Below are 15,638 nucleotides of genomic sequence, written 5' to 3'. Positions count from 1 at the left end.
TGCCTTCCATCTCACCAATTTCAACTGTTTTACTTCATTAACAGCAACAGAAGTTAGAAGAAAACTGCGGAGGGCCCGATAAGGAAACATGCTAATGGACTCTGCTTCCCTTTGCAGCTGCCCCAGTGATCAGAAGGAGAATCGAGCCCCTGGAAGTAGCTCTGGGCCACCTGGCCAAATTCACCTGTGAGATCCACACTGCCCCCAATGTCCGCTTCCAGTGGTTTAAAGCTGGCCGAGAAATTTATGAAAGTGACAAGTGTTCTATCCGATCTTCAAATTATGTCTCCACCCTGGAAATCCTGAGAACACAGGTTGTTGACTGTGGCGAGTACACCTGCAAGGCTTCCAATGAGTACGGCAGTGTCAGCTGTACAGCCATCCTAACTGTGACAGGTAAATGACACACTTCGAGGTGGTTGTCCTATTTCATACTATTGCCGATTTTGCTTTTTGTACAGGTGCAGGATGTCCTACCAACTGGAGAGACCAATAGCCAAGTTATAACATGGTGGCTAGGTACTGCAGAGTCTATGTGGGACAGGAAATCATTATTTAGAGTCATATTTCTAAGAGCAACTAAAGAAAAAAATAACATTATTTTGAAAACAACGTCAAGGAATCAAATGACCAGTGGCACCTGAAACCTTGGTTTTGGGTGTTATTTTGTTCATTCTCTTGTTTTAAAAAATGGCTAGCATTGCAGAAGTGCCTTGGAAGTGCCTCATGGCCTGGCGTGGCACTTACTATGAAAAATTTCAGGATACTTTGGTGCTACTAAAAAATAAATAATGTCCCAATGTATTTAATCATTTGGAACCAGTTAACCAATTAAGAACAGAATTACAAACTGAAAAAAGCCAAAGCATAAGATGAAAGTTAGATCCTAATAAAAGACAGGGAGTTCTACAGGACTACACACTAGGATTTTCACCCTAGGCTTTCCTATTAATTTAAAAATAAGGGCAACTTATATAAATGTTCCGTTCTCAATTTCCTAATTGACCAACAGGATAGCTTCTGAGTAGTTAATGCTCATCGAGTGTTTGAATTCCCTCATTAGTGAAAGAAAGGAAAGGAAAGGAAAGGAAAGGAAAGGAAGGAAGGAAGGAAGGAAGAAAGAAAGAAAGAAAGAAAGAAAAAGAAAGAAAGAAAGAAAGAGACAGAAAAGAAAGGGAAAATGCATTTTCCCTTTCTTTTCTGTCTCTTTCTTTTTCTTTCTCTTTTGCTTTCTCCTTCCAAGGGAAAGTGTGAATATAACCTATGGCTTACGGGAGCGCATGGGTGGCTCAGTTGGTTAAGCATCTCACTGTTGGTTTTGGCTCAAGTCAGGATCTCAAGGTTCATGAGTCTGAGCCCCATGTTGGGCTCTCTATTGACAGTATGGAGCCTGCTTGGGATTCTCTCTCTCCTTCTCTCTCTCTCTGCCCCTCCCTCGCTTGCTCTCTATCTCTCTTTCAAAGTAAATAAATGAACATTAAGAAACAAAAACAAAAAACTATGGCCTAGGGTCTAGGTAGCAATTATCTATGTTTTTGAGAGAAGCCATGCATTAAATATCTGGGTGAGACAGTCCCTTGGTCTTTTCCAAAAGAAGCATGAGGGGAAAGGCAAAACCAGCCCATCTCTTTGACTTGGAAAAGTCAGGGTTCCCTGTAGCTTCCTCACCTCTGCAACTCTTTTACATATCAAAAAATCTGAAACTCAGATCCCTGATAACCCATCTAGTGGTTTCACTTTGTGATCAAAGAGTTTCCATGCAGCCAACTACATGGCAGTATTCTTAAGGACACTTTTGAAAACCTCTCCTCCCAAAGTAGGCCAGTTCAGTGACAAGACTAATACATGAGCTTTCAAATAATAAAAGAGAAAGATGGAGGAGGCGATTTTATTTTTAACTGAAAGAGATTCTTAGAGGCTTCCTTCAAAGGACACGATGGAAATGGGAAATTACTGGTATAAATATTTTTACAAACTTGAACTGACTTAGGGGATGAATTCAAAGTTGGGCCATTTAAGGATTTGTTGATGGTTGACATGAAGGTTAGAGAGAGTTCACAACACTAACTTGATGTTCTTATCACTTAATGTCCCTACTCTTCAGAAGAGTCAAGTACATTTTCTTTATCTTCTTTACACAGTCTTCTAATTCACAGAATTAAAATATTGGCTGAATTTCTTATCAGATAATTCAGACAACTAATCTACTAAAGTGGACAAATCTTTTAACAGTAATAAGTTGATGTTGCTGCTAGACAAAGCAACGTTTGTTCTTTCTTCTAATAGAGACATAAAGTGCTATCTCACTCCTCTATAAAGAACTCACTCATCCCTTTCCTTGGACAAATCTTTCCATCTTATTATCTTATTTTAAACAATGTCTCATGTCTGTCTAAACATATAACTCTTCTTCTTTTCCCTTTCTTAGAATAGTTACAAGAGCTTCTATGTGGACAAAATATAACGTTGAAAAAAATTTCTTTTGCAGAGGCGTATCCACCAAGCTTTTACTCCAGACCTAAGTCCATTACAACTTTTGTGGGTAAGACAGCCAAGTTCCTCTGCACAGTGTTAGGGACCCCTGTGATTGAAACCATTTGGCAGAAAGACGGTGCTGCACTCTCGCCTTCCCCTAACTGCAAGATTTCAGATGCAGAAAACAAACACATTTTAGAACTCTCGAATCTTACAGTTCAAGATAGAGGAGTTTATTCTTGTAAAGCTTCTAATAAATTTGGAGCTGACATCTGCCAGGCTGAGTTAATCATAATCGACAAGCCACATTTCATCAAAGAATTAGAACCTGTACAATCAGCTATCAATAAGAAGATCCACCTTGAGTGCCAAGTAGACGAAGACAGAAAAGTTACAGTTACGTGGAGCAAAGATGGGCAAAAACTCCCCCCTGGAAAAGATTACAAGATCTATTTTGAGGATAAAATAGCATCGCTTGAGATCCCTCTAGCCAAACTAAAAGATTCGGGGACCTATGTCTGTACAGCTTCCAACGAGGCTGGGAGCAGCTCCTCTTCAGCCACAGTGACTATCAGAGGTAAGAAATGTGTGAATATTCTCTTTCACTTCCTTCTCTTTAAGGATGCTGGAAAATCTTTGGTAAACAATGCAGCCCCTGCATTTTATTATTATTAAATAATTTCATCCAAGAGATTGTTTGGGTTTGAGGAAATCTTGGCATTGTTGGATTTTATGTTTTCAATCATCTTTGGGAATCACTTTGGGTTTTTTGTTTGTTTGTTTGTTTTTTAGTAGTTTATTGTCAAGTTGGTTTCCATATAACACACAGTGCTCATTCTATCAAGTGCCCTCCTCCATGCCCATCACCCATTTTCCCTTTTCCCCCACCCCCATCAACCCTCAGTTTGTTCTCATTTTGTTCTTTTAAAGCTGTCTGCCATTAACAAAGCTTGCTTAAAGTTTCTTCTAAGAACTTCGAGTGTCTAGGTGACCCTTGACTGTCTTTGATAAAATTGTTTTTTGTGGAAGTCGAGTTTGCTTGTTTTGTGTGTATTTGTTTGCTTGTTTGTTTAACCAAGAGACTGGGAAAGTGTTTTAAAATCATGGAAACAGGGAGAGCTATTGAGTACACCATTACTCTTTCAGAAATTTCATTGACATATTTTATGTGGGTTGTGTCTTTTTGTTCGAATACGTCTACTTTTCTTTTGTGGAGTTTATGCTTCAGATATCTTTCCTTTTTCTTTTCTGTCAACTTCCTGTAGAGCCACCATCCTTTGTGAAGAAGGTGGACCCCTCTTACTTAATGCTCCCAGGTGAATCAGCGCGCCTCCATTGCAAACTGAAAGGCTCACCTGTGATCCAGGTTACCTGGTTTAAAAATAACAAAGAACTTCATGAGAGTAACACTATTCGAATGTCTTTTGTCAATTCTGAGGCTGTGCTTGATATTACGGATGTAAAAGTTGAAGACAGTGGCAATTACTCATGCGAAGCGGTGAATGAGGTTGGCAGTGACAGCTGCAGTGCTGAAATAGTTATCAAAGGTTTGTTTACTCAGAGTCCTTTGTTTTTCTGAGAAAAGATGTTCTTTTTAATTGCTGGTCACATGTTACTTATACAATGCTTTCATGCTTTTGTAGAACCTCCTTCTTTCATCAAAACTCTTGAGCCTGCAGATATAGTGAGAGGAACAAATGCCCTTCTTCAGTGTGAAGTCTCAGGCACTGGACCATTTGAAATTAGCTGGTTCAAAGATAAGAAGCAAATTCGGAGTAGTAAAAAGTACAGGCTGTTTTCTCAGAAGTCTCTTGTGTCCTTGGAGATATTTTCTTTCAATAGTGCAGACGTGGGTGACTATGAATGTGTCGTTGCTAATGAAGTTGGGAAGTGTGGCTGCGTTGCAACGCACTTATTAAAAGGTCAGTCCTTCAACATAATGATGTCTCTTTAATAAATTCTCAAGATAACTTTCCCAGCCCATGGAAGGAAAACTGGTACCTTCTCTTTTCCTAACCTTTGAAAAAACGTTTGACCTTTGGTTTAACCTGAGGCCTTGGGGACAAAGTCAGTGACCTTCATCCAGTCTTTATTCTGAGATCACTAAATATTTAATCTCTGATAACAAAAGTGGGTTATGGGATAATCTGCCATAACCATTTTGTCACCTGGTAACCATGTATCTTCTGTGCTTCTTTCTCTTGGGTGGAGTTGTCACTCTTCTTAATTTTAATTTATTCTTCTAATTGGCCAACACCATGGGATGGCAGTATTGGCAACATAAATGTAATCTAGATAAAACAACAACAACAACAACAACACTTAGATGTATATGGTGTTGAAAGGACTTGGGAATTGATCAGTTTTATCTGTTCTCTTTCTTTAACTAGAACCACCCACCTTCGTAAAGAAAGTAGATGATTTTACTGCACTAGCAGGTCAAACTGTTACCTTACAAGCTGCTGTGAGAGGGTCAGAACCCATTTCTGTCACATGGATGAAAGGACAGGAGATCATTAAAGAAGATGGAAAAATCAAAATGAGCTTTTCTAATGGTGTTGCGACCCTGATAATCCCTGATGTTCAGACTAGTTTTGGTGGCAAATACACATGCCTGGCTGAAAATGAAGCCGGAAGCCAAACGTCTGTTGGGGAATTAATAGTTAAAGGTTCGTGTAGGAACGATTTTACTTAGAATCGTATTTCCATTTAACGCAAAACCTTAATGCACTTTTTGGCATGCTAATCCTTTAATACCATTGTAGAACCTGCCAGAATCGTTGAGAGAGCAGAGCTGATCCAGGTGACAACAGGAGACCCAGCCACGCTGGAGTACACGGTCACTGGCACCCCAGAACTCAAGGCCAAATGGTACAAAGATGGGAGACCTTTGGTTGCTAGTAAAAAATACCGAATAAGTTTTAAAAACAACGTGGCCCAGCTCAAATTTTATTCAGCTGAACTGCATGATAGTGGCCAATACACATTTGAGATCTCCAACGAAGTGGGCAGCAGCTCTTGTGAAACAACATTCACTGTATTAGGTTAGTATCTTCACAAGCCTCTGCCATGAGTTCTCTTGAAACCCCACAAATGAGCGACAATGAAGCCCCCGAGCACTTTTCCATGCTCATCTTTCTTCTCTTCTTGTGCCACGAACAGATCGAGACATCGCTCCATTTTTCACCAAACCCCTGCGCAACGTGGATAGCGTTGTTAGCAGTACCTGCAGGCTGGACTGTAAAATTGCCGGCTCCCTCCCAATGAGGGTGTCCTGGTTTAAGGATGGTAGAGAAGTAGCTTCTTCCGACAAATATAGAATAGCGTTTGTGGAAGGGACGGCCTCTTTGGAGATCAGCAGAGTAGACATGAACGATGCCGGCAAGTTCACCTGTCGAGCCACAAATTCCGTGGGAAGCAAAGACAGCAGCGGAGCCCTGATTGTGCAAGGTGGGCCGGAGACTGTGCATTTCATTTTAATGTAGACGATGTTCCAGTTAGGGCTTCTTCCCTTAGATCATGCCTCTTAACTCTTAGAAATTCTTTCTTATACCCCTTCTTTAGAACCACCCAGTTTTGTAATTAAACCTGCATCAAAGGATGTTCTGCCTGGCTCAGCAGTTTGCCTGAAGAGCACCTTCCAAGGGTCCACTCCTCTGACAATCAGATGGTTTAAGGGTAACAAAGAGCTTGTTTCTGGCGGAAGCTGCTATATTACCAAAGAAGCTTTAGAAAGTTCCCTGGAACTCTATGCAGTAAAAACCTCTGATTCGGGCACATATACCTGTAAAGTCAGCAACGTCGCTGGAAGCGTGGAGTGCAGCGCAAACTTATTTGTAAAAGGTCCGCATTGTTTTCTTGATATCTTTGTGCTACCGTCATTAAAGGTTCTTTCCTCTTCCTCATGTTTCTTAATAACCTCCTTCCTGCCACAGAACCAGCCACGTTTGTTGAAAAGTTAGAGCCATCACAGCTGCTAAAGAAGGGAGATGCCACCCAACTGGCCTGCAAAGTAACTGGTACCCCTCCAATTAAAATAACATGGTTTGCAAACGATAGAGAAATTAAGGAGAGCAGCAAACACAAAATGTCTTTTGTGGAGTCCACTGCGGTTCTACAACTTACAGATGTCGCTGTCGAAGACAGTGGTGAATATATGTGTGAGGCTCAAAATGAAGCTGGCAGTGACCACTGTGGTAGCATTTTAATAGTCAAAGGTTTGTGTCCACATTGCCTCTTGTGTTACCAAAGTTGTGGCCCGTAGCATAACTTCCTCCCTCATTAACTCAAAATAATTCCTCTTCTACTGTAGAATCACCTTACTTTATCAAGGAATTTAAGCCAATTGAGGTGTTGAAGGAATATGATGTCATGTTGCTGGCTGAGGTGGCAGGCACACCTCCCTTTGAGATCACTTGGTTCAAAGACAACACAACGCTGCGAAGTGGTAGGAAGTTTAAAACCTTCATTCAGGACCATCTGGTTAGCCTGCAGATCCTCAAGTTTGTAGCCGCAGATGCTGGTGAATACCAGTGTCGGGTGACCAACGAGGTGGGCAGCATCACCTGCAGTGCCCAGGTGACATTAAGAGGTTAGTGTCGGTTCATATGATACACTGGCTCTTCTGCAGAATCAACTCTTCTTTAAAAAAAAAAAAAAAATCCAGTTTTGCTGTCAAGCTGACATTGATTGAGAATTATTCTTCTATTAGAACCCCCAACCTTCGTAAAGAAGATCGAGAGTACCAGCTCCCTTCGAGGAGGTACAGCTGCCTTCCAGGCCACACTGAAGGGCTCCTTGCCAATCACGGTGACTTGGTTAAAAGACAACGAAGAAATCACCGAAGACAATAATACAAGAATGACCTTTGAGAACAATGTGGCTAGTCTGTATCTCAGTGGCATTGAAGTCAAGCATGATGGGAAATATGTCTGTCAGGCCAAAAATGATGCAGGAATACAAAGATGTTCTGCATTGCTCTCAGTTAAAGGTCGGTTTCAGAAAGTTTGCCATGGGTTTTCGGAACTAATGCAGATGTAAGCCCTTCAGCCGAGTGATTCACAACCCACGCCTATCCCTTTGTTTTCCACAGAACCTGCAACAATCACCGAGGAGGCTGTGTCTATAGATGTCACCCAAGGAGACCCAGCCACTTTGCAGGTTAAATTTTCGGGGACCAAGGAAATTACAGCCAGATGGTTTAAGGATGGCCAAGAGCTGACCCCAGGCCAAAAATACAAAATCAGTGTCAGTGACACAGTCTCTATACTGAAGATTATTTCTACAGAAAAGAGAGATAGTGGAGAATATACTTTTGAGGTCCAGAATGATGTTGGGAGAAGCAGCTGCAAAGCTAGCATTAATGTATTAGGTCGGTATTGAAACGGGGCATCTCTGTGCTCCTCCATCTCTCACAGTTGCAGAGAAAATACAGATTGCTGGGTCGACCTAACTTTTCTTGTTGTTTTTTGCTTTTTCATTGCATAGATCTTATCATACCTCCCTCATTCACCAAAAAGCTGAAGAAAATGGACAGCATTAAAGGATCTTTCATTGACTTAGAATGCATAGTGGCTGGGTCCCATCCCATAAGCATCCAATGGTTCAAAGACGATCAAGAAATATCAGCTAGTGAGAAATACAAATTCTCTTTCCATGACAATACTGCCTTCTTGGAAATCAGTCAGCTGGAAGGTTCAGACAGCGGGACATACACTTGTTCTGCCACTAATAAGGCAGGACACAACCAGTGCAGTGGCCATCTTACAGTCAAAGGTTGGCATTTTTTTATCTCCACTTATCAAGAACTTCTTGCTCTCTCATTTCTTAATCCTCACCGTTATTGCTCCACTCCAAAATAAACCGTCCTTTCTCTTTTTCTTTCTTTTTCTTTAATCCCAGAACCCCCTTACTTTGTGGAGAAGCCACAGTCACAAGATGTCAATCCTAGTGCAAGGGTTCAGTTAAAGGCTCTTGTGGGTGGTACTGCACCCATGACGATAAAGTGGTTTAAAGACAACAAAGAGTTGCACTCGGGAGCAGCTCGCTCAGTTTGGAAGGATGACACCTCCACCATTCTGGAGCTCTTTTCAGCCAAAGCAGCCGACTCCGGGACCTACATTTGCCAGCTAAGCAATGATGTTGGCACGGCAACCAGTAAAGCCACTCTCTTTGTGAAAGGTCTGATCTCTGTATACATCTCTCTTGCTTGTCTAGATTTTCTTGGAGGGAGGGAAAAGGCTTAAGAAAGTGAATTTGACCTTTGTTTTACATAAATGTTCAACATCACACTTTTTCCCCCCACTTCAGAACCTCCTCAATTCATTAAGAAGCCCAGCCCAGTATTAGTGCTGAGAAATGGAGAGTCTACAACATTTGAATGCCAAATAACAGGCACTCCTGAAATCAGAGTTACTTGGTATCTGGATGGAAATGAAATAACGGCCATTAAGAAACATGGCATTTCCTTCGTCGATGGTTTAGCCACTTTCCAAATTTCTAGCGCCAGGGTAGAAAACAGTGGGACTTATGTCTGTGAAGCCCGTAACGACGCAGGCACAGCAAGCTGCAGCATCGAATTAAAAGTGAAAGGTTCGTGACTGGATCTACTTTTCATTTTGGCTGTGCTGCCAGCCAGGCCCTGGGTCTTCCCTTGAGTAAGCCAGTCTCTGTCTTCCTTTTGAATCCTTAGAACCTCCCACCTTTATCAGGGAGCTGAGGCCCGCAGAAGTAGTGAAAGATAGTGATGTGGAGCTGGAATGTGAAGTTATGGGAACATCTCCATTTGAAGTCACATGGCTGAAGAATAACAGGGAAATCCGAAGCAGCAAAAAGTATACCCTAACTGGCAGAGTATCGGTGTTTAACCTCCATATAACCAAATGCGACCCTTCAGACACTGGTGAATACCAGTGTATTGTATCCAACGAAGGCGGCAGCTGCTCCTGCAGTACTAGAGTGTCCCTCAAAGGTCAGTCATACGCATGAGAAGCAGGCCGCCACGTAGAAATTTGGTAATGCTCTTTAATTTTATGATTATGAGAAGTTCAAATATACCTCTTCTTTTCATACTAATCTAATCACAGAACCACCATCGTTCACTAAGAAGATAGAGAACGTCACCACTGTTTTGAAAACTTCTGCCACCTTTCAGAGTACTGTGGCGGGCTCTCCTCCCATTTCTATTACCTGGCTGAAGGATGATCACATTCTCGATGAAGATGATAACGTTCATATTTCATTTGTGAACAATGTGGCCACACTTCAGATCAGGGCTGTGGACAATGGGCACAGCGGGAGATACACGTGTCAAGCCAAGAACGAGTCAGGAGTTGAGAGGTGTTATGCTTTCCTTTTAGTACAAGGTTTGTAAGCCTTTCTCTTGAGAACCTAGTCTGTGGGGACCATTTCATAAGCACACCTTAGTTCTAGAAGAATTATCAATGCAACTAATTTGCACTTTAATTCTTACTCCAGAACCTGCTCAAATCCTAGAGAAAGCTAAATCTGTTGACGTTACTGAGAAAGACCCAGTCACGCTGGAGTGTGTTGTGGCTGGAACACCAGAACTCAAAGTGAAGTGGCTCAAAGACGGAAAACAAATTGTGCCCAGTAGATACTTTTCGATGAGTTTTGAAAATAATGTGGCCAGTTTTAGGATTCAGTCAGTAATGAAGCAAGACAGTGGTCAGTATACTTTCAAGGTGGAAAATGACTTTGGAAGCAGTAGCTGTGACGCCTACCTGAGAGTGCTAGGTTCGTATTTTGGCCCTAGTTGGCTTCCCTTCCTTATTTCTATTACTTAATACCCTTTGTAAACAAATGGCAACATACTAATGGATGTGTTTTTGCTGTTTGCACTGGATAGATGAAAATATTCCTCCATCATTCACCAAAAAACTAACCAAAATGGATAAGGTTCTGGGCTCTTCTATACGTATGGAGTGCAAGGTTTCTGGCTCACTTCCTATTAGTGCTCAGTGGTTTAAGGATGGAAAAGAAATATCTACAAGTGCAAAATACAGACTTGTCTGTCATGAGAACACTGTGTCACTGGAAGTTAATAATCTGGAATTAGAAGATACTGCAAATTATACATGCAGGGTCTCAAATGTCGCAGGGGACGACGCATGCAGTGGCATCTTAACTGTTAAAGGTTAGAATTTCTTTTCCTCTTCTTGATTCTTCTTTGTGACTGCTTTTTAAATGTACCACTCTTACCTTGTATTCTTTAGAGCTAAAAGTCTTAATAATTCTGTTTCTTTAGCTACATATTTATGGAGTTCAAGAAACATACAGTCATTACTCTTTTCAGAAATGTTTTCTTACATGTCTATAAGACTGTCAAATAGTTTTCAAGAGATCTAATGAAATATATTTCTCTTAACATCTATAGAACCACCAAGCTTCCTAGTGAAACCTGAGCGGCAACAAGCTATACCCGATTCTACAGTAGAATTTAAAGCAGTACTGAAAGGAACACCACCATTTAAAATAAAGTGGTTTAAAGACGACGTGGAACTTGCCTCTGGACCTACATGTTTCATTGGCTTGGAAGGGTCAACTAGCTTCTTAAATCTCTATTCAGTGGATGCTTCCAAGACTGGACAGTATACTTGCCAAGTTACCAATGACGTTGGTAGCGACTCTTGTACTACAGTGTTGCTTGTGACAGGTGTGCGACTTTGATTGTTTCATGTGTCTGTCTGACCCGTGGCTCCTTTCTGTATGGTACATCTACCCAATCAAGAAAGTACACTGAATTTGCCAAGCATTGTTCATCTTTTCTTCTTTCCTACTTATTACCTAATGTAGCTTTTGTTATTTGTACCAATTCCCCCATAATCTCCTCTTTCTTTCACTCTAGAACCACCGAAGTTTGTAAAGAAATTAGAAGCATCCAAAATAGTGAAAGCAGGTGACTCAGCACGACTTGAATGCAAGATAACTGGATCACCAGAGATCAGAGTTGTGTGGTACAGAAATGAACATGAAGTCCAAGCCAGTGATAAATACAGAATGACTTTCATTGACTCAGTGGCTGTCATACAGATGAACAGTCTTGGTACTGAGGACGGTGGGGATTTCATTTGTGAGGCTCAGAACCCTGCTGGCAGCACAAGCTGTAGTACCAAGGTTATTGTAAAAGGTAGAAATCTCTTTCTTCTGTTTCCCATTACGTGAAACCCACCTTCTTCTCCCCTGGGGTATCAGAACTCTTTTTTCTTTTACTGTCATTTTAGCTTCCATTTGAGATCATAGACTATTTTCCCAAACTAACATTACTTCCCTTTTCAGATGTTTTTTCTTCTTAAGATTTGCTTACATGTAGCCAATCATTGTGGGATATTTTTCTTGTTATTCCAATGCCATAATTCCAATCGCCTCAACACATTAGACAAACAATTCAAATTTGATATTTCACAAACATACCAAAAGAAAAGAAAAGAAGGCATCTTAAAATTAATTTTTGCCTTCAATTGCATTAAATTTGCCTTCAATGAATATATCATCATCCTCACAATATTCTTAATCATTAATAACAAATAATATTTACTACGTGTATATGGTACAAGCAATATGGGTTTAATCCTACATTTAAAACAGGACAACTATATATTTCTTTCTCTTTCTAGAATTAGTTCCTAATTTTAAAAAAATTATATCTCTATACCTTGGTGCAATTAGTACTGGTTTTCTGCAGCCATTTTCCAATATTTTTATCATGAAGTCCAAGTCTGTCATGGTGAGAGGCAGTTATTTCAGTAACATTTGTTGACATGGAAGATTAGATCACAGATACCTTGGTGGCATCCAAGTGTCTCAGTTACAGAGCACATACAAAAAATTTCATCCTTGAAGTCAGCATTCCATACCTCATGCAAACCATCTTAATTAACATACTTGGGTTTCGTTTCTGTTTTACAAATTTTGCGTCAATCCTTATAGTCCAAGAGAAATTAGTAAAGTAAGGTAGAGAAAAGATTGAACTGCTCCATAAAGACAGCTAGGGGGTCTAGTCTGGGCTCTCTCCCCAGGAAGTAGAGTGATTGTATAAAGGCTAACATTACCCATTACAGTATCTTGACTCTTTCCTCCAACTTAAAAACAAAGAAATAAATACACTCTGTGGAATTAGATAGCCCAACTCATTAGAAATTCTTATTTTTTACAGAACCACCTGTTTTTAGCAGCTTCCCTCCTATAGTAGAAACCCTTAAAAATACTGAAGTTAGCCTTGAGTGTGAACTTTCGGGAACACCACCATTTGAGGTAACATGGTACAAAGACAAGCGACAACTCCGAAGTAGCAAGAAATACAAGATTGCATCCAAAAATTTCCATGCAAGTATTCACATTCTCAATGTTGAAACCTCAGACATTGGTGAATACTACTGCAAGGCACAGAATGAAGTGGGAAGTGATACTTGCATTTGTACTGTCAAATTGAAAGGTAAGCATATGTCCTGCACATGACAGAAATGGCAGGAATGTGCCCAACACTTTTTTCCTCTCTCTCTTCCATTGTCTGGACAGTGTTCTCAACAGTCTCCACCCATCTTTTTCCTGTTCAGAACCACCAAGATTTGTCTCCAAGCTGAACAGCCTCACCGTTGTAGCTGGCGAGCCCGCTGAGTTGCAAGCATTCATAGAAGGAGCCCCGCCTATTTCTGTCCAGTGGCTTAAAGAGAAAGAAGAAGTGATCAGAGAAAGTGAAAACATTAGAATTACATTTGTAGAAAATGTTGCAACTCTGCAGTTTGCAAAAGCAGAGCCAGCAAATGCTGGGAAGTATATCTGCCAAATCAAGAATGATGGTGGAATGAGAGAGAACATGGCCACTTTGACTGTTTTAGGTTGGTACAATATAGTACAATGGTCCCCTGATAGAAGGTGGTGCCAAACACTGAGATGAGTTACTGAGAGTCACCGGTAGAATCTCTTGTTCTGAGTTCCTTCTAGAATGATAGTAATCCTTGAGCTATTTGAAAGGCTTAGGAGAAAGGACCTAATCGATCTTTTTTTCTTTTTTCTGATTGAACTTTCAAACACGCTTTCCTGTTTCTGCAATCCTAACAAAAATTAGCCATCTGTTTTATTGCTTTTGTGCTACTTTTCTTCATGGATTAGCAGATACAATCATTGACCCACTTTTGCTTAAGTATGAAAATTGTCGGGAACCAGCATATGCAACAAGGAAATTTTATTTCCAAAGTACTGGTTGTTAAAGCTACGAAGAACTCCCAAAATCAAAATTTGATAGGAAAGACTTGCACATACATCTTTGAACATTTTAATTTAGCAATTGTTTGAATAACAACTTGGGGGGAAAAAACTGGCTCTAAACCTTTAAAAACCTAAAGCAGAAATATCAATTCATAATAGCATGAATTCTTTGCTGTAAAGAAGGTCAAGTGCAAACCAACACACATTGTCTAATGTGCATTGTCTGAATTGTTTTGGAAATCAACTAGTGCACAAGCATATTTCTTAATAACTCCCATAATTTCATGATAGCACGTAATTGCGGAATCACATTTTGAGGTCTAGAGAGAGAGAGCCCTAACAAAATCACACCACTGGAAGAAACAATCTTAGTGATTTTGAGAGTAGAGGCATGGTTAAGGTAATGGACTTTGACAGATGGCTATCACGTTTTATTTCAGAGCCTGCAATCATTGTTGAGAAGGCAGGATCGATGATGGTGACTGTGGGAGAAACGTGCACTCTGGAGTGTAAGGTGGCTGGCACTCCTGAACTCTCAGTTGAATGGTACAAGGACGGAAAGCTGTTGACCAGCAGCCAAAAACACAAATTTAGCTTCTACAACAGAATCTCTTCCTTAAAGATTCTCTCTGTTGAAAGGCAAGATGCAGGCACATACACTTTCCAAGTGCAAAATAATGTTGGAAAAAGTAGCTGTACGGCTGTGGTTGACGTTTCAGGTTAGTTCCGATCCACTCCCCACGGTGCTTATGTGAATTCCCTTCACCGGTTTCTTTCTCTCAAGTCTCTTCTGTTCTTTCAAATCCTGATGAGTCTCTTGCTTTTCCTCACACAGACCGAATGGTCCCTCCCTCTTTCACACGAAGACTGAGGGATACCACTGGGGTGCTGGGTACTTCGTGCATCTTGGAGTGCAGAGTAGCTGGCTCATCACCTATCTCTGTGGCCTGGTTTCATGAGAGAACTAAGATTGTCAGTGGAGCAAAGTACCAAACCATGTTTTCAGATAATGTCTGCACGTTGCAGCTGAATTCTCTGGACTCCTCAGATATGGGCAACTACACATGCGTGGCTGCTAATGCCGCTGGCTCTGATGAGTGTCGTGCGGCATTGGCCGTACAAGGTCAGTGTTAAAGACGCAAACCGTTTCTTACAAATTCCTCTCTGGGTGCACACCCAGGCACCCATCTGACACACATTCAAAAGTGCTCTTTGTTTTTGATTCAAAGTTGTGGCTAACTTAGAAGCTCACAGGCGCTTTTCACTGTCCTCCATCTCTATGTAGAACCACCATCTTTTGTGAAGGAACCTGAACCTTCGGAGATACTACCAGGCAAAAATGTCACTTTCACAAGCGTTATTAGAGGCACCCCTCCATTCAAGGTGGGCTGGTTCAGAGGTGCCAGGGAACTGGTGAGAGGAGACCAGTGCAACATCTATTTTGAAGACACTGTGGCGGAACTGGAATTATTTAATGTGGACATTTCTCAGAGTGGGGAGTATACTTGCGTGGTTTCTAATGGTGCTGGCCAAGCATCCTGCACTACTCGTCTCTTTGTAAAAGGTTCGCTCAAGTGCATTTGCTCTTCCTATTCTTTATTCATTGACATCTTTGTGCTTTTATTGTGTTTAATTGCTATGCTTTGTCACTCACCAGAACCAGCTACGTTTGTGAAGAGGTTAAGCGATCAGTCTGTGGAACCAGGGAAATCCATAATTCTCGAGGGCACCTATACTGGAACACTTCCGATTTCAGTTACCTGGAAAAAGGATGGTTTTGACATAAGTCCGTCTGAAAAATGCAGCATAGTCACCACAGAGAAAACTTGCATCCTAGAAATCCTGAATAGCACAAAAAGAGATGCGGGACAGTACTCCTGCGAAATTGAAAATGAGGCAGGGAAGGATGTTTGCAAAGCTTTGGTATCGACGTTAGG

At 41.0% G+C, this 15,638-nt stretch overlaps 1 protein-coding gene across 5 annotated transcripts in view; it reads left to right on the top strand.

Moving 5' to 3' along the window:
- TTN (titin) overlaps positions 1-15,638 on the top strand; it is a 272,276-nt gene that overhangs the window by 66,994 nt on the left and 189,644 nt on the right. For 3 of the 5 annotated variants that reach the window (XM_077776374.1, XM_077776372.1, XM_077776373.1), the window contains one exon: positions 118-396. In XM_077776374.1, the coding sequence (XP_077632500.1) occupies positions 118-396 (279 nt within the window). Of the gene's footprint in view, positions 1-117; positions 397-2,488; positions 3,053-3,740; positions 4,023-4,118; positions 4,398-4,865; positions 5,145-5,240; positions 5,520-5,637; positions 5,926-6,039; positions 6,319-6,410; positions 6,693-6,787; positions 7,067-7,186; positions 7,466-7,567; positions 7,847-7,962; positions 8,251-8,376; positions 8,656-8,784; positions 9,067-9,166; positions 9,446-9,560; positions 9,840-9,951; positions 10,231-10,342; positions 10,631-10,870; positions 11,150-11,341; positions 11,624-12,649; positions 12,929-13,049; positions 13,332-14,141; positions 14,421-14,536; positions 14,825-14,986; positions 15,266-15,358; position 15,638 lie in introns of all 5 variants that reach the window. The other 2 variants (XM_077776371.1, XM_077776370.1) reach the window with 1 other exon arrangement.

The sequence above is a fragment of the Crocuta crocuta genome, unplaced genomic scaffold (assembly GCF_008692635.1).
Source record: "Crocuta crocuta isolate KB4526 unplaced genomic scaffold, BGI_CrCroc_1.0 scaffold17, whole genome shotgun sequence".
Lineage (NCBI taxonomy): Eukaryota > Metazoa > Chordata > Mammalia > Carnivora > Hyaenidae > Crocuta > Crocuta crocuta.
Note: the sequence above shows the minus strand (reverse complement) of the source record. Positions and strands in the feature narration are given on the sequence as shown.